General features: G+C 40.8%; 2 protein-coding genes across 11 annotated transcripts in view; one reads left to right on the forward strand and one right to left on the reverse strand.

The window, feature by feature from the left end:
• Positions 1-13,327, forward strand: part of LOC139190142 (uncharacterized) — a 33,717-nt gene extending 20,390 nt beyond the window's left edge. The window contains exon 6 of the transcript XR_011574183.1: positions 13,206-13,327. The gene's annotated coding sequence lies outside the window, so the exon portion shown is untranslated. The remainder of the gene's footprint in view (positions 1-13,205) is intronic.
• Positions 4,707-17,669, reverse strand: LOC103449749 (uncharacterized). Of its 10 annotated transcripts, none has more exons than XR_011574177.1 (7): positions 17,377-17,657; positions 15,920-16,080; positions 15,011-15,145; positions 14,791-14,907; positions 13,319-13,384; positions 5,461-5,535; positions 4,707-4,935 (listed from the first exon to the last, which is right to left on the reverse strand). XR_011574177.1 is itself a non-coding variant. In XM_070809972.1 (5 exons), exons 1-4 carry the CDS (start codon positions 17,515-17,517, stop codon positions 14,838-14,840), a joined length of 507 nt encoding a protein of 168 aa, XP_070666073.1. In that variant the 5' UTR covers positions 17,518-17,657; the 3' UTR covers positions 6,341-6,563; positions 14,791-14,837. The 10 variants fall into 10 exon arrangements, 1 of the variants encoding a protein (XP_070666073.1); XR_011574178.1 differs by having other exon boundaries at positions 5,461-5,538; XR_011574181.1 differs by lacking the exons at positions 13,319-13,384; positions 15,920-16,080 and adding an exon at positions 15,322-15,734 and having other exon boundaries at positions 17,377-17,669.
• Positions 17,670-18,969: the final 1,300 nt, after the last annotated feature.

Genomic DNA, 18,969 nt, shown 5'->3' on the forward strand with positions numbered 1-18,969 from the left:
AAAGAAAGTCCCATGCTATTTTATTTCCATTTTGTGGTATTCTAATCTTTCAAAAGACTCCACACAAGCAGCACTTCTTCAAAAGTGGAAAAAACAGGGAAACAACGCACCCAGTATGATTTTAAAGTAAGTTTGAAAGTCAGTATACCTCCTGTGAGTTCCTCCTATCCTCACTTGGGCTCCATATGGAAAGATTTTCTTGACATTTCCTTTTAAAAGTGTTCCCTCCTTAAGTGTTGAGAATATCGCATTTAAGAATGGGAAAAATAAAACAATCTTCGGAAATAAAAAACAAATGACCAAGATAAATAACACTAAGAATTTACCTGGTTTGGCAATATGTGCCTAGGAACAGCAACAACAATCTTGCCAAATCTCTAGAACTAGGACTTGACGAAAAACCTGAAAGAACAAGAACAAGAAATACACTATCTTTTCTTTTCTCTCGCACACACTTTGCCCCTTCCAATATTCTCTCACTCTAATCCCTTGAGTGGTATTTGTTTGTACCATACTTAGGACATCCGTATTTGGATCTCGTATAAATACTCGGGGGACTCAAATGTAATTATGTAATAAATGAAGGGGCAAATATGTAATAAGTGAGGAGCCCTTATTCTATAAAAGAACTCCTCACCCTCACAATCCTCAAGCCTCATATCCCCAAATAGAGGCTCTCATATTCATAGCAAAGCTCTCTCAAACTCTCTCTGAGGGACTCCCCCTCACATTTGTAATTCATGCATACAGTTACAGAGAAACAATATCAACATCAGTGTGGACGTAGCCCAAACATTGGGGTGAACCACGATACATCTTGTGTTCTTTACTTTCTTGCAGATTTACGGTCGGATTTACGTTGTCCCAAGACCCATCTGGTTTTGTGCATTAACATTTGGCGCCGTCTGTGGAAAACGACACGAAAAGCTATGTCGGTTCTCTTTCAAATTTTCATCTCATCACCGTGAAACCTTCACAACCTCACCACTGTCCATCGTGAATCTGCAAAATCCAATCGACTAGCTACTGCTTCCACCATCCCAAGCTCCTAACACCCTTTATTTATTCCGACCTATGGATCTACCATTTCTCAGCAAAATCCAACTGTTGGGTTTTGTTGTGAAGATCAAAGATACCAAATATGGATGCCTTCTCTTCCTCATTTCTATCTACATTTCCCACTCAAAAGATATCAATCTCTCATGCCATAACATCCCCCAAGCTCAGCAGCATTTCTGCTGTCAGAATTGAAGAAAGACCCACCTCTCAACCACCAGCTTCAAGGCCGCCACCGCCACCTCCTGAAAAGCACTCCACAGCCTCTGTTAGAGGTGAAGACAGATCGTGCACTTCAAAACAACGCTTCAACTTTCACTGCGGCAAAACATATAGCTGTGTGATGTGATTGGGTCTCAATTTTATGGTGAAAAACTTCAGATATTTCCGCATTCACAATTTTTCTGGATTTTTCAAAAATTCAGATTCTAAAGTCTGAAATTAAGAAATTGTATCAAGGTAGCAGCAGAATCCGCAGCAATGTCGAGCGACGGCGACAACCTGGACGAGGACGATGACTCCAAGTCAAACCGACAGCTCTCCGACTTGGTGGGCCCACTTCGGCTCCGGCTCCGTCTTCTTCTTGCTCGGGACTCCCTCACTTGCATCTCCGGCTCCGTCTTCTTCTTGCTTCAGATCTCCGCCGAGCTCAAGAATCTGACCGACCTTCAGCCGCAGGACGGCTACGACAACCCAAACTACTCCTATCTCTTTAAGCGGAAATGTGAGTGGTGTGGAGAACTGAGCCCGAGAGAAACTTTTGTGAGCTTAAACGAGACTATTACTCTTCCAGCCCGCTGTGGGGATTTATGAGAGAAGACCGGTACTTGCAGACCTTGGATGGTGCTTCTCCTTTCCCAAATTGTTTTCTTCCTGCTTAAATACACGAAAAGTTATGTCTATGGCTTCTCCTCCACAGCATCCTGGAAATATGGTGACGATGGGGCGTTTGTAACGTGGGAAGAGTACAGTGCGAAGCTCAGATCTCTCTCTCTCTCCAAAAATCATTCCATCATATTGACAGAGTAAGCTTCAACTTCACTAACCTCCTAGGTCCCACTTGCCATCCCGATATTTGATGATGAATATAGATAGTGGGAGCAATGAGTTTTGGGACTCAAATCAAAACGGTGCCAGCACTGATTCGTGCTACCAGAGAATGATGAAATTTTCATGATACAACCCACTACTCGATCAGTCTCAGAGATCATTGCAAACTATCAGACAGCTCAACCACTCCCACAAAAGAAAAAGAAAAAGAAAAAGGATGTCTGGAGAAAAGAATAAAGAAAAGCAGAAAGTAAAAACAGAAAGCAAAAGCAAAAAGCAAAAGAAGATAAAAAGAAGCAGACATAATTGCTGTGGTGATGGCATGCAGAAAAGGGAATTATGGGCGTGACTCATTGAGCAGAGGGTCAGATTTATTTTTGAAAGATGTGATTTATTTTTCTTATCTTTCGGAGACATCTGTATAACCCAACCAGAGGGTAATCATAAATAAAGAAAGAAGAGAGCATGCCAAAAATAAAAAAAATAAAAAAAAAAAAAAAACAAAAAAACGGCAAGCCCAAAATAATGGGCTGGATTGTTATGTGGAGGGCGAAAACCCATATGTCCAAAAGAGCCAGGTCTTATGACTTCAAATTCCAAACTTCATCCCTCCACTTAAAGTTCACCCTCTATTATCACCAACCAGGTGATCAAAAGTACGTCCAACACTCCAAAATTATTCGACAGCCTGTCGCTATTATCACCAACCAGGTGATCAAAAGTACGTCTAGTACTCCAAAATTATTCGGCAGCCTGTCGCTATTATCACCAACCAGGTGATCAAAAGTATGTCCAATACTTCAAAATTATTCGGTAGCTTGCTGCTATTATCACCAACTAGGTGATCAAAAGTACGTCCAGTACTCCAAAATTATAAATGAGCATCACTCATGTCAATCGTACATAAACATTCATGAGCATCACTCATGTCAATCATACATAAACATTCATGACCATCATTCATGTCAACATTTATGAGCATCACTCATGTCAACATTCATGAGCATCACTCATGTCAACATCTATAAGCATCACTCATGTCAATCAACATAAACATTCATGAGCATCACTCATGTCAATAAGCTTCGAAAGCTTCATTTACAGAGCTCCAACTTCGAGAGCTCCAACTTCGAGAGCTCCAACTTCGAAAGCTTCATTTACAAAAGCTCCAGCTTTAAAGCTTCACTTTCAAAGCCTCACCTATAAAACTTCACTTTCAAAGCTTCACCTACAAAGCTTCAGTGCATGGTATACAAAGACCGCTTCCGAACAACCGCACTTTGGCCCATACATGGATTGAATTTGAAGTCTCTAGCAACAGACTTTATTTACTGAAGATTTGGGGGACTACACTATGTACCATATATTGGGCTTCCGCAACTGGGCCTCATGAAAAATACTTAGGGGACTTAGCCCCTTATTTATGTACTGAGGAGCGAACTTTTATTCTATAAAAGAGACTCCTTCACTTTCATTAGAAAGCACCTATTATATATGTACTGAGGAGCGAACCTTTATTCTATAAAAGGGACCCCTCACCATCATTAGAGAGCATTGCCGCCTGCTAAGCAACCGCATCGCCGCCTGCTAAGCAACCGCATCGCCGCGAGCATCATTCCTAACCCATCACTTATGTATTGAGGAACGAGCCCTTATTCTATAAAAGGGACTCCCTCACCATCATTAGAGAGCATCGTCATCTGTTGAGTAACCGCCTCGCTGCGAGCATCAACTCTAGCTCATCATTTATGTATTGAGAAGCGAGCCCTTATTCTAAAAAAGGGACTCCCTCACCTTCAAACGCCACAAGCCGAGCCAACCAAGGCAACACAAGCCACAAGCCGAGCAGCCTTGCAACATGTGCTACTTCTAATTGAGCATCATTTCACATTGAGCACCGCCTCATATCGAATATTCAGTTCTAGACGACATCTAGTTACTTCGGCCCACACATGGACTAAATTTCAAGTCTCCAGCCAAAAGACTCTCTTGACTGAAGACTTGGGGGACTACTGTTTGTACCATACTTAGGGCATCCGTATTTACATAAATGAAGGGGCAAATATGTAATAAGTGAGAATCCCGTATTCTATAAAATGACTCATCACCCTCACAATTCTCAAGCCCTATATCCCCAAACAGAGGCTCTCACATTCAGAGCAAAGCTCTCTCAAACTCTCTCTTTCTCTAAGGGACTCCCTCTCACACTTGTAATTCATACATACAGTTACAGAGAAACAATATCAACATCAATGTGGATGTAACCCAAACATTGGGATGAACCACGATACATCTTGTGTTCTTTACTTTCTTGCAGATTCACGGTCGGATTTACGTTGTCCCAAGACCCCTCCGGTTTTGTGCATCAACAGTATTCAATTTATTTTTTTGCTCCCTTCTCAAAACTAGTACAATAACCCTTTTATATAGACATAATAAAGGTCTTCTTCAATAACGATTATTAATCCTAATTGAAATCTAGTTATGAATCCTTCTCCTATTGAGAAACTAACTCCAATTGGGAAAACAATTTAATCCTTTAAAACTATAATTCCTTATAGACTTAGGACAACTTATCATGGGTTGGAAAAAACCCAACATTAAGGTATAATAGTTCCTGAAACATTATATGGCAAACCAATGTCAGTTCTTATGAAAAATAAGATCACAGAATATCAGAACAAACAATGAGAGAACATTGCAAGCAACAAAAAACATGAATAAATCAAATGTCAAAATCCAATTGACCCAAGCTTTTTTCTCACTCAATACTAAGTCATTCTTAGCTTCGTCTATTCGAGTAATCTGCACATGCATCCGGCAACTCACCTACACCATTAGGAAACATGTGTAAGAAGCAGATTAACAAAACAAACATATGCAACTATCAAAGGGAGGAAAAAGTTAAACAATGAAAAGTTGTCAGTTGAGGTAAATCATACTCCACAATGAAAATTAGTAAAAGATTAAAGTACAAAACAACTGAGGTAAATCATACTCCAGAACAACAAATTTTTAGAAATACAAACTTAAAATATTACCCATCATGCTAGCCACTTCTTCTAAACCCTAAATCATACTCCAGAACACAAATTTTTAGAAATACAAACTTAAAATATTACCCATCATGCTAGCCACTTCTTCTAACATAATTACTTTCACCTTTCTAATATCATAGTTTTTTTTTTTCATTTCTTACCCCACTTCAATATCGTCCAATCTTTGAATTTTCCAATAGTTGCTGTAGAGTGGGTCACTTATAGCAAGTTTAACATAATGAGTTAGAACACTACAAAATCTACCCAATGGCAGAACATAAACACCAAAATCCAACACAAAGACCAAGCAGCATACCAGTTCTCTATCTTGCATGCTCTTTTCAGCTGGATCTTCTTAACTCGCTTAAAAAAAAATGTTCATATAGTTCACCTGCTAAGATTATCACACAGCCAAAATGTAAATATATTTGTACCAAGGAATACATAAGGAACCAAGAAATGAGAAAAATATCTACCAACAGAGGGATGAGAAGCAAACACCATCAAATTATGAAGAAGCAGAGAAATGAGCACAATGAAACCCAAAAATTCAAATGATGGTTTTAAGAACAAAACAATAAAAAAGGTTTTTCAAACAGTTTATAACTTGTTGAATCAGAAGAAAGAACTGACAACCCATACCCTCCCACACGTCCCTCCGTCACTCGATCACTCAACCTGTGCACCAACCCATTAATTAACACCCAAAAATGCACACATCCATGCTTTCTCCTCTCTCTCTATCTATCTCTATCTCCTTGTCCATCTCTCTCTCTAAAATGATAAATCCCCCAAAACTAGACCTAACATACTAAACAATTCCAAAAGCTAAGCTACCATTAAAGAATAAAAAAAAAAAAAAAAGGTCGTACCTAGTGCACAAGGCTCCCGCTTTACGCAGGGTCTGGGAGAGGTGAATGTACAATAAAAAAAAAAAGAACTATCTTTGATTTGAGGCATGCAGCGCAAGATCCGGCACCCACTCTTAGCAGGGTTCGTTCATGACCCCTACCCGTTTCCCTGAAATCCTAACGACCCATATGGTCTTCTCTGACCATACCCACTCTCCCACTTGTGAAATCCACCTGCAGCAACAGTGCCGAGAACCATTCCCCTCCCCCTTGCTCTCCTTCCATCGCCATCTCTCTCTCTCTCTCTCTCTCTCTCTCTCTCTCTCTCTCACAGAGCCTTCATCCCCGAAACCCTCATTCAACGACAACAAATGAAACGTACCCGGTTACCCCTTATCTGGCCCAAAACCGAAAGGACAAAATTGTCCCTCCCGATACACCATCCCCACCATCGAACTATTATTTTGTATGGGCAAAATTGTAATTTAAAAATTTGGGCTTGACCGAGGGCCAGGCTTCTCAGCTAAAATCAATACATTTGGGCTTGGCTGCAAGCCGGGCTGCTCACCTAAAGGCAACACAAAGAGCAATGGCATTGTTGTAATTAAACTGAAATTCGGATTGGAACACTATTCATTTCTACAGTGCCAATTGAGAAACTTTCTTTAGACTAAAGTAATAATGCCAAATACTCCTTCAGCTGTCGGTGCAGCAGCCTAAGGTAATTATGTTATCCTTTTAATATTTTAGTCTTTCATATTGAATGTTAAAAATGTATGCTTTATTGTTTTCCCTTATGAACCTGTAAACTGTGTTGGCTGCTCATCCAGCTTTCCTATTTGATTGTAATCAAACGGGTTGCCCTAGGGGCTTTTCTCTTTAATTTAGTTCTTTCCTTTCCTAGCAAAAATAAAAAAGTAATATTTCTTTATGGCGAGCCTTTTCTAAAGTAATATTTACTAAGCCTTATGTTGTACTTCTATCGCCCTGCCCTTGGAACTCTCCTTATACAAAAACTATCAGCTTTTTACATACTAAAGACAAGTATATTTTCCAGTATTAACTAGATAAAAGCTTGGAATAAGATATATGTGACCGTGGTGACAAGACTTGTGAAATGCCGATTACTTATGTTTAGTCTATGTATTTTAGAATTCTTCAAAGACTCCCTCCAGCTTATGCACATTTTCCTTGGATTGTTTTCATATTATTTATAATTTGGTGTGCCAAATTTGTATACAACAACAACAACAACAACAAAGCCTTTTCCCACTAAGTGGGGTCGGCTATATGAATCCTAGAACACCATTGCGCTCGGTTTTGTGTCATGTCCTCCGTTAGATCCAAGTACTCAAGTCTTTTCTTAGGGTCTCTTCCAAAGTTTTCCTAGGTCTTCCTCTACCCCTTCGACCCTGAACCTCTGTCCCGTAGTCACATTTTCGAACCGGAGCGTCAGTAGGCCTTCTTTGCACATGTCCAAACCACCGGAACCGATTTTCTCTCATATTTCCTTCAATTTTGGCTACTCCTACTTTACCTCGGATATCCTCATTCCCAATCTTATCCTTTCTCGTGTGCCCATACATCCCACGAAGCATCCTCATCTCCGCTACACCCATTTTGTGTACGTGTTGATGCTTCACAGCCCAATATTCTGTGCCATACAACATCGCTGGCCTTATTGCCGTCCTATAAAATTTTCCCTTGAGCTTCAGTGGCCTACGACGATCACACAACACGCCGGATGCACTCATACACTTCATCCATCCAGCTTGTATTCTATGGTTGAGATCTCCATCTAATTCTCCGTTCTCTTGCAAGATAGATCCTAGGTAGCGAAAACGGTCACTTTTTGTGATCTTCGCTAGATTGCTCCGGTCATTAGTGTGGATAAGTATATAAATGGATAGAGATAGGAAAGCAAACACAAGATGTACGTGGTTCACCCAGATTGGCTACGTCCACGGAATAGAGGAGTTCTCATTAATTGTGAAGGGTTTACACAAGTACATAGGTTCAAGCTCTCCTTTAGTGAGTACAAGTGAATGATTTAGTACAAATGACATTAGGAAATATTGTGGGAGAATGATCTCGTAGCCACGAAACTTCTAAGTACCGGAGTGCGGTATCGTCTTGACTTGCCTTATCTGTCTCATAGGTAGATGTGACATCTTCTCTGGAAGTACTCTTCCTCCATCCAGGGGTGGTATCTGTAACTGGTGGAGATGCACAAGGTAATGTATCAATTTCACTTGAAGCTTACTTGTAGTTTCATGCTTGGTCAAGCGCGATACAAACCATGTAGTAGGAGTCCCCCAAGTCGCCGAGCTAGGGGATCTGCTGAAAGAGGTGAAAGACAAGGTAAGCAATCAGAGCTCCTGCTGATTGTTCACATTCTCCCTAGCTTGCAGGCAGCATGAAGGATAAAGAGAAGAAAAATGAGAAGAGATGATATGGGATACTTTTGCTTTTGAAGAAGTAACTTTCCACATGCTTATTCTTGAACTGGGCTGGAGGGTTTTCTGGTTTCCTCCAGAGTATAAGGCCGACTGAAGAATTTGAGGGTCAAAACAAGTCCATCAAATCTAGAGTACGTTCGACCCTACTAATATGGGATACTTTTGCTTTTGACAGAGTAGTGGATGTATCGGCACGTGTGCTGTTACGCTTGTCTCCACATGCTTCCTTGTATCCTTCTCACTTGCCCTATCTGTTCCTCAGGCAGACGCGGTATCTTCCCTGGAAGCATAAGATGTTGAAGATGAGTACTTGAGAGCAATGCCAGGTAAGTAATCAGGTAAGGGGTTCCATGCAGTCAGTTCCTGGCTGGAAGCTTGATTCCAAGTGCTGACTGATTGCTCTCTTTCTCCTTGTCTTGCAGGTAAGAACAAGGCCAAAGGAAAAGACAGGGAAAAAGCATGATATGGGATACTCTTGCTTTTAACCCTGATGATATGAGATATTCTTGCTCTAGTATAGCTTGTTTACAGAGGTATTATCGGGGGGAAAGAAAGCTGAATATTTCGAAAGGCTTCGTTGGGAGTGCCCTCTCAGATAAGAGAAAGGGTTGAGCATTTTTGCAGGTCTGCCTGTCCGTTAGGGATGGAGGTCGACATATATAGGAGTCTCCCTAACATCAAGTAATAATGGTATTCCTTTACCCTGCTTGGTCATAGCACGGTAGTGGGAGCTGCCAGCTTCACATGTTTTAACTCTGTCAGAGCACTTTGAAAAAGTGGTCTGTGGTATCTGAAAAGCTGATGTTGCGTGTGAAGATTACAGACAAGCTTTATCCAAGGAGATCCAGCTCTTGAAGTTGGGAAAGTGGTGCCTCTTCGGTTTTCGAACAAGCAATCCTGTCGGGGATCTGGCTCTCGAGATTCGGAGAACGATGCCTCTTCGATTTTTGAGAAAGCAATCCTGCTGGGGGTCTGGCTCTCGAGATTCGGAGAGCGGTGTCTCTTCGATTTTTGAGAAAGTAATCATGTTGGGAGTCTGGCTCTCGAGATTCGGAGGGCGGTGTCTCTTCGATTTTGGAGCAAGCAATCTTGTTGGGAGTGTTTTCTCGAATGTGAGTAAAGGTTGGGCATGTTTGCTAGTCTACCTTGCCACGAAGCACAAAGGTTGACATACAGGGACTTTCCAATTATCCAGCAGTGGTACTGTTCCTTTACCCTCTCTTCGATTTTTGAGAAAGTAATCATGTTGGGAGTCTGGCTCTCGAGATTCGGAGAGCGGTGCCTCTTCGATTTTGGAGCAAGCAATCTTGTTGGGAGTGTTTTCTCGAATGTGAGTAAAGGTTGGGCATGTTTGCTAGTCTACCTTGCCACGAAGCACAGAGGTTGACACACCGGGACTTTCCAATTATCCAGCAGTGGTACTGTTTCTTTACCCTTGTGGGTAATAATATGGTAGCTAGACCTTCAAAATTTATGTGTCTAAACTTTGTTAGTGTTGTTTCTTTGCAATTCTTTTACCCTTCTTGGTCAGAGCGATGTAATGGGAGCTGCAAGCTTCACGTGTCTCAACTTTGTCAGAGAACTTTGGCAAAGTTATCTATGGTACCCATGAGCTACTGTTGTGTGTGGGAAGTGGGTGATTGAACAGTACGATTCATGTGCTTTCTACTTCACCAGAAATCTTCGAAAGAATGCCCATAATTTCCGCAAAGCTGAGTGTGCGTGTGACAGGTGCTGACAAGGCTGGAAAAGTAGGTGCCTCTTCGTTTACTGAGATCGGCCCTCGTGGTCTCTGAACAGCCCAGCTTTTGAGAAAGCAAGCCTCTTCGATTTCTGAGATCGGCCTTCGTGGTCTTTGAGCAGCCCAGCTTTTGAGAAAGCAAACGCCTCTTCGATTTCTGAGATCGACCCTCGTGGTCTCTGAGCAGCCCAGCTTTTGAGAAAGCAAACGCCTCTTCGATTTCTGAAGCTTCGTCGAGTGCAGATTTTTATAGAGGCTGACATTAAGTTCCAAAGCACACTTGAATATCCACCAGTAGAAGCTCCATTCTTGCACTTCTAAGATCTTGATTTGTTCGATCTCTTCTCTCTTCAACACCTTTGAAAATGTCTGGCCCCTCCGACCGTCGTTTTGACTTGAACCTTGTTGAAGAGGCAGCCCCGCCTTCTCCAGACAACATATGGCGCCCATCCTTCGTCTCCCCTACTGGTCCTCTTACCGTTGGGGATTCCGTGATGAAGAATGATATGACCGCTGCGGTAGTGGCCAGGAACCTTCTCACTCCCAAAGATAACAGACTACTTTCCAAACGGTCTGATGAGTTGGCTGTTAAGGATTCTCTGGCTCTCAGTGTTCAGTGTGCAGGTTCTGTGTCTAATATGGCCCAACGCCTATTTGCTCGAACCCGCCAAGTTGAATCATTGGCGGCTGAAGTGATGAGTCTCAAACAGGAGATTAGAGGGCTCAAGCATGAGAATAAACAGTTGCACCGACTCGCACATGACTATGCTACAAACATGAAGAGGAAGCTTGACCAGATGAAGGAATCTGATGGTCAGGTTTTACTTGATCATCAGAGATTTGTGGGTTTGTTCCAAAGGCATTTATTGCCTTCGTCTTCTGGGGCTGTACCGCGTAATGAAGCTCCAAATGATCAACCTCTGATGCCTCCTCCTTCTAGGGTTTTGTCCAGTACTGAGGCTCCGAATGATCCCCCTCCGGTGCCTTCTCTTTCTGGGGCTCTACCGACTGCTGAGACTTCTCCTAAGCAACCTTTGTGAAGGCTCCCTCTTGTTTGTTTATTTTGACTCAAGTATATGTACATATTTGTAACTTATCGGGGATATCAATAAATAAGCTTTCCTTCATTTCAACGTATTGTGTTAAATACACCAAAGCCTTCTTCGCTAAGTTCTTTGAATTTTCTTTTGTTGAAGCTTTGTGAGTGGAGCATATAGGTTGAGGTAGTGTTCCCTTAATTTCCCGAGTGAGGAAAACTTCTCGGTTGGAGACTTGGAAAATCCAAGTCACTGAGTGGGATCGGCTATATGAATCTTAGAACGCCATTGTGTTCTGTCCTGTGTCATGTCCTCCGTTAGATCCAAGTACTCTAAGTCTTTTCTTAGGGTCTCTTCCAAAGTTTTCCTAGGTCTTCCTCTACCCCTTCGGCCCTGAACCTCTGTCCCATAGTCGCATCTTCTAATCGGAGCGTCAGTAGGCCTTCTTTGCACATGTCCAAACCACCGTAACCGATTTTCTCTCATCTTTCCTTCAATTTCGGCTACTCCTACTTTACCCCGGATATCCTCATTCCTAATCTTATCCTTTCTCGTGTGCCCACACATCCAACGAAGCATCCTCATCTCCGCTACACCAATTTTGTGTACGTGTTGATGCTTCACCGCCCAACATTCTGTGCCATACAGCATCGCCGGCCTTATTGCCGTCCTATAAAATTTTCCCTTGAGCTTCAGTGGCATACGTCGGTCACACAATACGCCGGATGCACTCTTCCACTTCATCCATCCAGCTTGTATTCTATGGTTGAGATCTCCATCTAATTCTCCGTTCTTTTGCAAGATAGATCCTAGGTAACGAAAACGGTCGCTCTTTGGTATTTCTTGATCTCCGATCCTCACCCCTAACTCGTTTTGGCCTCCATTTGCACTGAACTTGCACTCCATATATTCTGTCTTTGATCGGCTTAGGCGAAGACCTTTAGATTCCAACACTTCTCTCCAAAGGTTAAGCTTTGCATTTACCCCTTCCTGAGTTTCATCTATCAACACTATATCGTCTGCGAAAAGCATACACCAAGGAATATCACCTTGAATATGTCCTGTTAACTCATCCATTACCAACGCAAAAAGGTAAGGACTTAAGGATGAGCCTTGATGTAATCCTACAGTTATGGGAAAGCTTTCGGTTTGTCCTTCATAAGTTCTTACGGCAGTCTTTGCTCCTTCATACATATCCTGTATAGCTTGGATATATGCTACTCGTACTCCTTTCTTCTCTAAAATCCTCCAAAGAATGTCTCTTGGGACCCTATCATACGCTTTTTCCAAATCTATAAAGACCATGTGTAAATCCTTTTTCCCATCTCTATATCTTTCCATCAATCTTCGTAAGAGATAGATTGCCTCCATGGTTGAGCGCCCTAACATGAACCCGAATTGGTTGTCCGAAACCCGTGTCTCTTGCCTCAATCTATGCTCAATGACTCTCCCAGAGCTTCATTGTATGACTCATTAGCTTAATACCCCTATAGTTCATGCAATTTTGTACATCGCCCTTATTCTTGTAGATAGGCACCAAAGTGCTCATTCGCCACTCATTCGGCATCTTCTTCGTTTTCAAAATCCTATTGAAAAGATCAGTGAGCCATGTTATACCTGTCTCTCCCAAAACTTTCCACACTTCGATTGGTATATCGTCTGGGCCTACTGCTTTTCTATGCTTCATCTTCTTCAAAGCTACAACCACTTCTTCCTTCCGGATTCTACGATAAAAAGAGTAGTTTCTACACTCTTCTGAGTTACTCAACTCCCCTAAAGAAGCACTTCTTTCATGTCCTTCATTGAAAAGATTATGAAAATAACCTTTCCATCTGTCTTTAACCGCGTTCACTGTAGCAAGAACCTTTCCATCCTCATCCTTGATGCACCTCACTTGGTTTAGGTCCCTTGTCTTCTTTTCCCTTGCTCTAACTAATTTATTGTCATGCACCTCTAATCTTCTGGTGAAATAGTTTTGAGCTTAGGAGGAGGTGCAACAGAACAAGATGGGGACCTCATAGCTAAAGTATTTGGATCAATACGCAAGACATGGAAAGCTGATGAAAAATACTTTTGACGCACTTACTGGCCTGAGGTTTGTGGCTTTGTGTCTATTTGATTCTGGGGTGTAGCCCACACGACTAAGAGTATCCTGCGCAGTAAGTTTACAGAACAAATCCAGTTCCAAATAAATGAAAAAAAAATAATATTGAGATTATAAAGCCCCATATATCATAAAAAGCCAGGAACTTGGATGAGAAAATGCATTCTTCTTGTGACTTTAATATGAAATTTCAATACACTAGCCAACAGAGACAGATGAATTAATTTTTACCATCCACCAAGCAAAAAATTTTACTTGCTACATTTCTACCTAAATTGTGATGGCTCTCAAACTAAGCTATTCTTGGTCAATCACCAAAAGTAAGAATTGCTTAAAGCTGCGACAGGTTGAAATCCCATATTTTCTATAAAGGCGACCATTAGCAAAACTCACCTATTTTATGATCAAGTCAATGCAGATGCTTTATGAAATGCACATTTTGTCAAAACCCTGAATATTTCTTTGTTGCAGCATTCTGGAAACATGGACTTGCATTCACAAAACAACAGTATAATTTGTTATTCAAATTCACGCAACTTGAGCTTAATTATTTCCACAGCCGTAGAATTTGTAATTTTATAGGATACAGAAATACATATCTCAATTCTATACATATCTTTTCTTTCTCCAACTCCAAATTTTCTTCACTTCATAGGAGGCATTTTCTTCATTTGTATAAAACCCTCTTCCTCTACTATCACTGCCCAAAAACACTTAAATGCAAACATGAATATTATGTGTGTGTGTGTGTGTGTGTGTATTCACACTACTTCACTAAAATGGTGCTAAGGTTTATAGCTTCAGTTTGGACATATAACAAGATAACTCCTCAGATATTGCAAAATGTTCTATACTCTTCTGTACTGATGCTCAAGTAATATCCATCCAGATGAACTTGAACATGCAGATTCCATTGAGTTTTGTGCCACCAGTCTGGTTATATAAGTGTCTTACACAGAGCTTCATTATGCTCACCTTCTAAAAACCACCTCTTACTTACTATATACACACCTAAACACGCAAATAGTGCCAGTACCATCTACTTATTTCAGACTCACCCATTTCATGTTACTTCATCATAAATCAATTTGATTTGAGTGCATGCAGAGAACTATTAGATACCTATGGCGCCCAGGCAAGAGTTTCCAATACAAAACTTTAATGTATCACTTTTCTATACTTTACCAAGCACAATATCTATGGGATTACCAGAATTTAACTCTACATTCAATCAATCAAGTTAACAGGACAATGTTGTCAATAGTTTGAGACCTAAATTTTGTTCAACAATATCATCCTCATAAAAGGCTATCACAGGTTCTTTCTCCTCTAAAATAGTGTTTTCATGTACCAATAAGTTTCATCTCATTTCTTCAGGTCTCATTCGTTTTCTAACAATCATTAACCAAACTGTGAGACCAACAAAAAAAATGCAGGAACCGAAAAATAAATACCTTGAAACGGACGGTCTCTTGATTGTATTGTTTCTCATTGCCAAGCATCAAAACCAAATTGTTCTTCCAATGCTCAACATGCTCTGGCTTCCATCATCTTCTAGTTGGGCAAGTGTTCTACCAAAGTTTGAAAACTTAACACACTCAGAAAAACCAACATCCCACATTAAAATCCACTCTTAACTTTACAGTTCTTGGAACGTATCCAACAAGACCATACCTTTTCAAATAAGTTAACCTGGATATCGCCTTTCGAGTATAATCAAGAAGAACATTAGACTCTTTTTGCACTTTAGCCCTCTTCTCCTCCACACCCGTCTTCCTCAACGATATATCCCCCATTGCCACAAGAAAACTAAAACCCAATTCTCTTATGTCAGTCCGGCATTCAAACAACAATGTACAACCCGCATTTCATATGGCATTCAGAATTCAAACAACAGTGTAAAACCGAAATTTCTTATAATTATTTAAGCACAACGGGTCAGTATTCGAAGCACAATGTAACACCCAGGATTCAAAAACACACACCTGCTGAGCTCAATGTCTCTTATATTCAACAAATTGGCTACATTGGCTAAAACCTGAGCTGAAGACACTACGTTCGAACCCAAACCCTACTGTGCCAAACCCACACTCCCCAATATCTCTCTGATCCTCGCAGCTAACACCCACAAACACAAAAATTCAAATTTTGAAGAGAAAAACTCATACAGATATACAAATTCAACAACAACGTATCTAACATGGACTCTCCCTCCACGGAAACAAACCCGGAATATTTCAGTTTTAAACAGATAAAGCTCCAGAGTTTTTAGAGCTTGATTTGTCACTTGGTTTTGTGTAATTAATATGAGCCCCGCCAAAGTGTCCTTAATCTGAGAATGTAGCCCACGAATCACATTAACCTTCACGATACCAGGGCCACAGTAAATGACAAGCATCTGCAATTCAAAAATTAATCATAGATACCAATTGCTCATAAGTTATTACTAGAAGATCATGTGCACCAATTTCAAGTGAAGAGCATAGCAAATACATCAGTGCCACTGTTTATGCCTTTGTCTACTATCCATGCATAAAACATTAAAATTTCAGCTGGATGGTAAGTGGGAGAAATCACATTGACCTAAGTGTAAGTGGAAGGGTGGAAGCAACCGAGGTTAAGCAGTCACATTCTGGTCTGGATAAAGTCTGCATGCATATCACTAACAACGTATCTAACATGGACTCTCCCTCCACATCCCCTGTAAGCTGTAAGGAGGACCTTCCAGCAGTTCCGAGGTATGTCTAGTATGCAATTGGCCACATCATTTACATTTAATTAGAATATGACACTAGAGAACGATACCAAAGCATGACAGTATACTAATACATCCACATGAAGCATTATACAATACGAAAAATTGTTTACTCCACATGACTTTGTTCATATGAAGTCAATCAGGGAAGTTGTAACTTGTAACCACCGCTTAAGATGCAATTCTAAAGACAAATCAGAAATCTATTACCAACTGTTACATAGGTCTGTCCAAATGAACAACCGGTTTGGGGATAAAGCATAGATAGGGATAGAAGAACAATAAGAAGAATACAGAAAAATACATTCTGAAGTTTAAAAGGAATCACTTTTCTACATGATATACAGACATTGAACTCTTCGACAAAAGAATACAGACATCAAACTCAAACAAGCTTCTAAATATGAAACAAACACTGGAAACTACGCACGTGAGCTGCTTGCCAAACAACAAAAGGATGCTAAAACACATTATACAGATCTAATCGTAAACCTCAATTCTAACATCAAGTAATTTCATATCCTTCAAAGGAAAATCCAGCATCTTTTATTTTCACAAGACTTTTGTGAATTCCTTAAATCTTATATCATTTATTGTAATCTTCAAATGAAATTACGCCATCGGTGGCCTGGTAAGAATCTGGTTACAACTAAGCATGCATGCATAGGTTGCATTGAGATTTATCAAAAAACAGAAAAAGGTCATCGCACCAAAGAAGTCACAAGCACTGAATCAGCCTTGCTTCTTCTTTTAGGACCATAGATAAAAAAAATCTGAGACGCATTCATGAGTAGCGCAATCATACACATATTGCTAAACCCCATTGCAGCTCAAACCTTAAAATTGCCAAATTCGTGAACGCATAAGATTTCGAAACTCGACACAAAATTAATCCAAGTGCAAGAATGAAGAAAAAGAAAACAGCCCAGAACCCCGAAAGTCTTGTTTCTTTGATTCTTCGTCACTAGATAAAGCAGTTATATGACATGCAAAGTAAGATTTGCATGAACATTTGCTTTTATTGTGTTCCCAAACTGAGATGGACAACATTCATAATAGTCACCAAAACAACATACCAAATAATTTTAAGGACAAGACACATATTGCCAAAATCTTAAACCCTAAACCTCAAAATTTCCAAATTCGTGAGCACATGGGTTTCGATATCCGACGCATGATACAAGTACCAGAAATTCCTCTATCTTTGATTCTCTTCCATTTCCAGTAAATAAAAATAAATAGAAAAAAAATAAAATTAAGGAAAAACAAGGCATGAATTGGTTACCCTGTCAGAAGGGTCGGTGCAATGAGTGGTGGAGAAGCGGAGGCGCCCGATATAGGGAGTGGGGCCGTGGAGGAAGCGGAAGTCTTGGAGAGAGAGGTCGATTTCAGAGGCGGGAACAGAATAGCCTCTGTCCCTCAGCATCTCCAGCACCGTTCTCCGTGACAGGTAGTATCTCTGGCTCTCTGCGCTACCTTCGTCTAATGTGGCTGGTCAAGCAAGGCCCCAGAATTTCCCCGTTGCTTTCCCCATTCGCTGGCTCTCCCTCCACCTCCATCTCTCTCTTTCCACGGTCCACCTGTCGGTGCAAGGCAAGGGTCCGGGCCCTAAACTTGCCCTCCAACCCAAAAACCATCCTCCACCGGTCCAGTCCAAATTAGAAGGGCAAGTGATGGGCCTATTAAAGTCCGGCCCTGCACCAGCGGGCAAGGCTGTCAGCCACGTTCTGATATTTATTTGTCGTTGGCGCGTGAATGCACACGTGAACTCGAAAAGACTACCAAGGTTATCTTCCTAGTTCTGATGATCCTCTTGCAACCAAACTATTGAAAAGAGTAATTTAACTTCAACAATAGCAATCAAACATAACTGGAGCCATCCTTTGACGTCGTAAAAAAACGGTAACGTTCCAAAATAAAAGGGCCAATCGTCAAAGTAAAGGTAGATGGGATTCAAATGAGGTGGCTAATGTACACAAAATTGATAGCTGCCTAATTGTGTAACCCATCATTACCCGTGTTGTGACTCACCAAATACAAGAAACAATGGCCAGTTACAATCTCAGTTTCTACGGTAGCTAGGTTATTGGGATTTCTTTTGTATATGGATAAAGGCACTATACCTACAAACAGCCTGCTTTCCAAGGATATCATGTGTGCTAGGTAATAGGGATTTCTTTTGTATTCAGGTGAGTGCTTAACGGATTAACCCATTAATCTTCCGTTAAATAACCGATCATTTTGGGTCAACTCCTTATTAATGGATCAACGTGTTAATCCCCGTTAAATTGTTAGTGGGTGTTAATAGGTTGAGTTTGAGTCCCGTTACCTTAATAGATTGGATTCCAGTGACCCATTAACTTAACGAGTCAGATGAAACCCAACCCATTTACTGGTCTAGTTTCTGGATATGGTGAGCTTATGACACGCCCCGACCCTGATATTCCCCGAATACCAGTATAGACACGTGCTGGCTGACACCCGAGGGTGACGAAAGCCATTTATTGATTACAAGAGAAATGATTAGGAGGAAATATTCATGAATAAACATTAGAATCTAGAAGTAATAAACAAGGTTTAAGGAAATGTCTAGAGTGTACAGAACACTTTCTGAAACAAGATCACAAAAGGAAAGATCATTACAGGATATCACATAAGTGAGTGATAGATTGCTACTGGTAGGGGAATGCCTCGTACGTCGTGTCGTAGTCCTCGTTTCTAAGACTTGAATGGAGGTGCAAAACAAAGGTGAGTGAACCAAGTTCATATATACAATAATAATAAAACAGTTATCAAGATACTAACCCTCACAGTTTATATAAAGAAAACTACTAACATAATAAGTGATGGTTTTACTGAAAATCCTAGCATGCCAAAA

The sequence above is a fragment of the Malus domestica genome, chromosome 12 (genome assembly GCF_042453785.1).
Source record: "Malus domestica chromosome 12, GDT2T_hap1".
NCBI lineage: Eukaryota > Viridiplantae > Streptophyta > Magnoliopsida > Rosales > Rosaceae > Malus > Malus domestica.

Excerpts from the sequence above, each read along its gene's own strand:
- LOC103449749 (XM_070809972.1), bottom strand. The coding sequence starts at position 17,517 with ATGCTGAGGGACAGAGGCTATTCTGTTCCCGCCTCTGAAATCGACCTC. Across the intron at positions 15,146-15,919 it reads ACCCTTCCACTTACACTTAG|TTTTCTTGTGGCAATGGGGG; the intron begins GTCAATGTGATT and ends ATTGGGTTTTAG. Across the intron at positions 14,908-15,010 it reads AGGTTAACTTATTTGAAAAG|AACACTTGCCCAACTAGAAG; the intron begins GTATGGTCTTGT and ends AAACTTTGGTAG.